The sequence below is a fragment of the Austrofundulus limnaeus genome, unplaced genomic scaffold (genome assembly GCF_001266775.1).
Source record: "Austrofundulus limnaeus strain Quisiro unplaced genomic scaffold, Austrofundulus_limnaeus-1.0 Scaffold300, whole genome shotgun sequence".
NCBI classification, from domain to species: domain Eukaryota; kingdom Metazoa; phylum Chordata; class Actinopteri; order Cyprinodontiformes; family Rivulidae; genus Austrofundulus; species Austrofundulus limnaeus.
Genome location: NW_013952702.1, coordinates 40,392 through 42,970, shown reverse-complemented (window position 1 = coordinate 42,970; position 2,579 = coordinate 40,392). Strand labels below are relative to the sequence as shown.

The 2,579-nt window shown below is 48.6% G+C and overlaps 1 protein-coding gene across 1 annotated transcript in view; it reads left to right on the top strand.

The window, feature by feature from the left end:
• LOC106526941 (regulating synaptic membrane exocytosis protein 1) overlaps positions 1 to 2,579 on the top strand; it is a gene marked incomplete in the record, with an annotated part of 39,311 nt that overhangs the window by 19,095 nt on the left and 17,637 nt on the right. The window contains 8 exon segments of the mRNA XM_014021677.1: positions 162 to 202; positions 287 to 397; positions 476 to 575; positions 975 to 1,098; positions 1,443 to 1,489; positions 1,575 to 1,690; positions 1,773 to 1,903; positions 1,977 to 2,148. Of these exon segments, the coding sequence (XP_013877131.1) occupies positions 162 to 202; positions 287 to 397; positions 476 to 575; positions 975 to 1,098; positions 1,443 to 1,489; positions 1,575 to 1,690; positions 1,773 to 1,903; positions 1,977 to 2,148 (842 nt within the window).

Here is a 2,579-nt window from a genome sequence, read left to right as displayed (position 1 = left end):
GATGAATAGATGAAGTGATGATGGATGAATAGATGAAGTGATGATGGATGAATAGATGAAGTGATGATGGATGAATAGATGAAGTGATGATGGACTGTTAGAGGTTTAAGAACTCTAAACTCTAAACAATAATCAGAGCTGTACTTCCTGTTTGTCTTCAGGAGATCTGGACTGTCATCCTTTAGATCCTGCCGTGTGGCACGTGAGTCTAGAAACATCCATGTAGAGTTCACCTGCAGCTCTACCTTCACTCAGCCTCCTCACCTGTTCTCCATCTTCCCCGCAGCACCCGGTGACGTGGCAGCCGTCCAAAGAGGGCGACCACCTGATCGGACGCATCACGCTGAGCAAGAGGTCGGCTCTGCCCCGCGAGGCCGGCTCCCTGCTGGGCCTGAAGGTGAGCAGCAGATAATCTGTTGTTTCTCTGGAGCCTGTGTCGTCTCCACACTGTAAACCTGCTCACACCTGTCTGCAGGTGGTGGGAGGGAAGATGACAGAAACAGGAAGACTCGGGGCGTTCATCACCAAAGTGAAAAAAGGCAGCCTGGCAGACGTGGTGGGACACCTGCGTGCAGGTGACTGACGTGTTTGTATGACCTAATTTTTATACAAACACTTTTATTCTGACAGGACTGATGGGCTAGTCTGAGCTAATGGCTAGTCTGAGCTAACGGCTAGTCTGAGGTAAAGGCTAGTCTGAGCTAATGGCTAGTCTGAGCTAAAGGCTAGTCTGTGCTAATGGCCAGTCTGAGCTAACAGCTAATCTGAGTTGATCTTGATAAGTTAGTTCATATGAAAGTTGTTTTATAAATCTTTACATTAATGATAATAATTTCTTAGGAAATAATATTTTCAACATAAAATAGATAGTTTTTAATGTGAAGAGTTGCAGCAGCACGTAGCTGTAGCACTTCCTTTCCTCTGCAACCCGACCACAGACCACTTCCTCAGGTAACGGGTCGTGTTGTTTCCAGGTGACGAGGTGCTGCAGTGGAACAGGAAGTCTTTGCCCGGAGCAACCAAGAAAGAGGTCTACAACATCATCCTGGAGTCCAAGGCCGAGCCCCAAGTGGAGATCGTAGTTTCACGACCCATTTGGTAAAAACGTCCTCGTGGTTTTATCTTTAATAAAACCTGCGGTGGACTTTATTCTGACAGACCTGTTTTGATATTCTTTGCTTCATTTTAAAAGCTCCGTCAACAGAATTATGTCCAAAACCCTGTTGAGAAAAGTGTTTAGAGCTCGTCTGTAAGTAGAGTTACTGGGTGGAGACTCGTTTGTCCTTCCTGAAATCCTCAAATCCTTCAAAAGTCCAGATTTAATTATTATTTTGGTCGTAAGGTTCTCCTCTTCAACCCGACGTGTTCTCTGAACCTGCATGTTTGTCCTGCAGCAGAGCAGACATGTTGATGTTTTGTGAAATGTTTGGACTYTTTCACAGCGACATCCCAAGAATCCCAGGCTCGCCTCACCCTCCGCTGGAGTCCAGTAAGTCTCTGAGGTCCACGTGGGTCCTCTCAGGTTCTCCGGGGTTTTTAATGATCACTAACAGAACCTTTGATTTATCTCCTAGCGGGTTCCAGTTCCTTCGAGTCCCAGAAGATGGACCGTCCCTCCATATCGGTGATGTCCCCCACCAGTCCTGGGACCCTGCGGGACCTTCCTCTGGAGCTGCCGGGACAGCTCTCTGTAAGACACCAAACGAGGACGTGGTCCATCAGAGTGAAGTCCATCTCCCAGTGGGGACAAACGTCTCCTCGTCTCGTTTCAGGTCAAGCTGTGGTACGACAAGGTGGGCCACCAGCTGATCGTCAACGTCCTCCAAGCCTCAGACCTGCCCCCTCGACCGGACGGGCGGCCTCGGAACCCGTACGTCAAGATGTACTTCCTGCCTGACCGCAGGTGAGAAAGCCCCGCCCCCGCCCCGTGCAGTTTCTCCGGTCCTGGTCTGACCCACATCCTCCCTGTGTTCCAGCGATAAAAGCAAACGACGGACGAAGACCGTGAAGAAGAGCGCCGAGCCCAAGTGGAACCAGACCTTCATCTACTCCCAYGTCCACCGGCGGGACTTCAGGGAGCGGATGCTGGAGATCACGGTCTGGGACCAGCCCCGGGTCCAGGAGGAGGAGAGCGAGTTTCTGGGGGAGGTGGGTTTCATGAGCGTTAGGGCTGCGTGGTGTTTGTGACAGACGGTAGACATGTACCCTCTACCTGTCACCAGTTACATCATCACACCTGAGTCAACATGGCTGCGAGTGCAGAGACACCTGAGCAGCAGGAGTTTGAAATATAATGAAAATAAATTAAGAAATATAGAGTTTAAACACGTACAGAGAGAATAAATCCTCAAAATCTCCCCCTCCCACTGTAGAAAAGTTACATCGTGTGGTGGGATCATTTCCTCCTCTGCACGTCACCAGAGCGAAGCTTTAACAACCGTAGCTTTTTCATCCAGGTTGTCGTAGAAAAAACGTGTTTTTTATGTATTGTTACCCACAGAGATGATGAAAAGATGTGGACGTTCATTCATATGGACTGCCGTTTTAGTCAAAATACAATAAATAAATAAATAAATAAA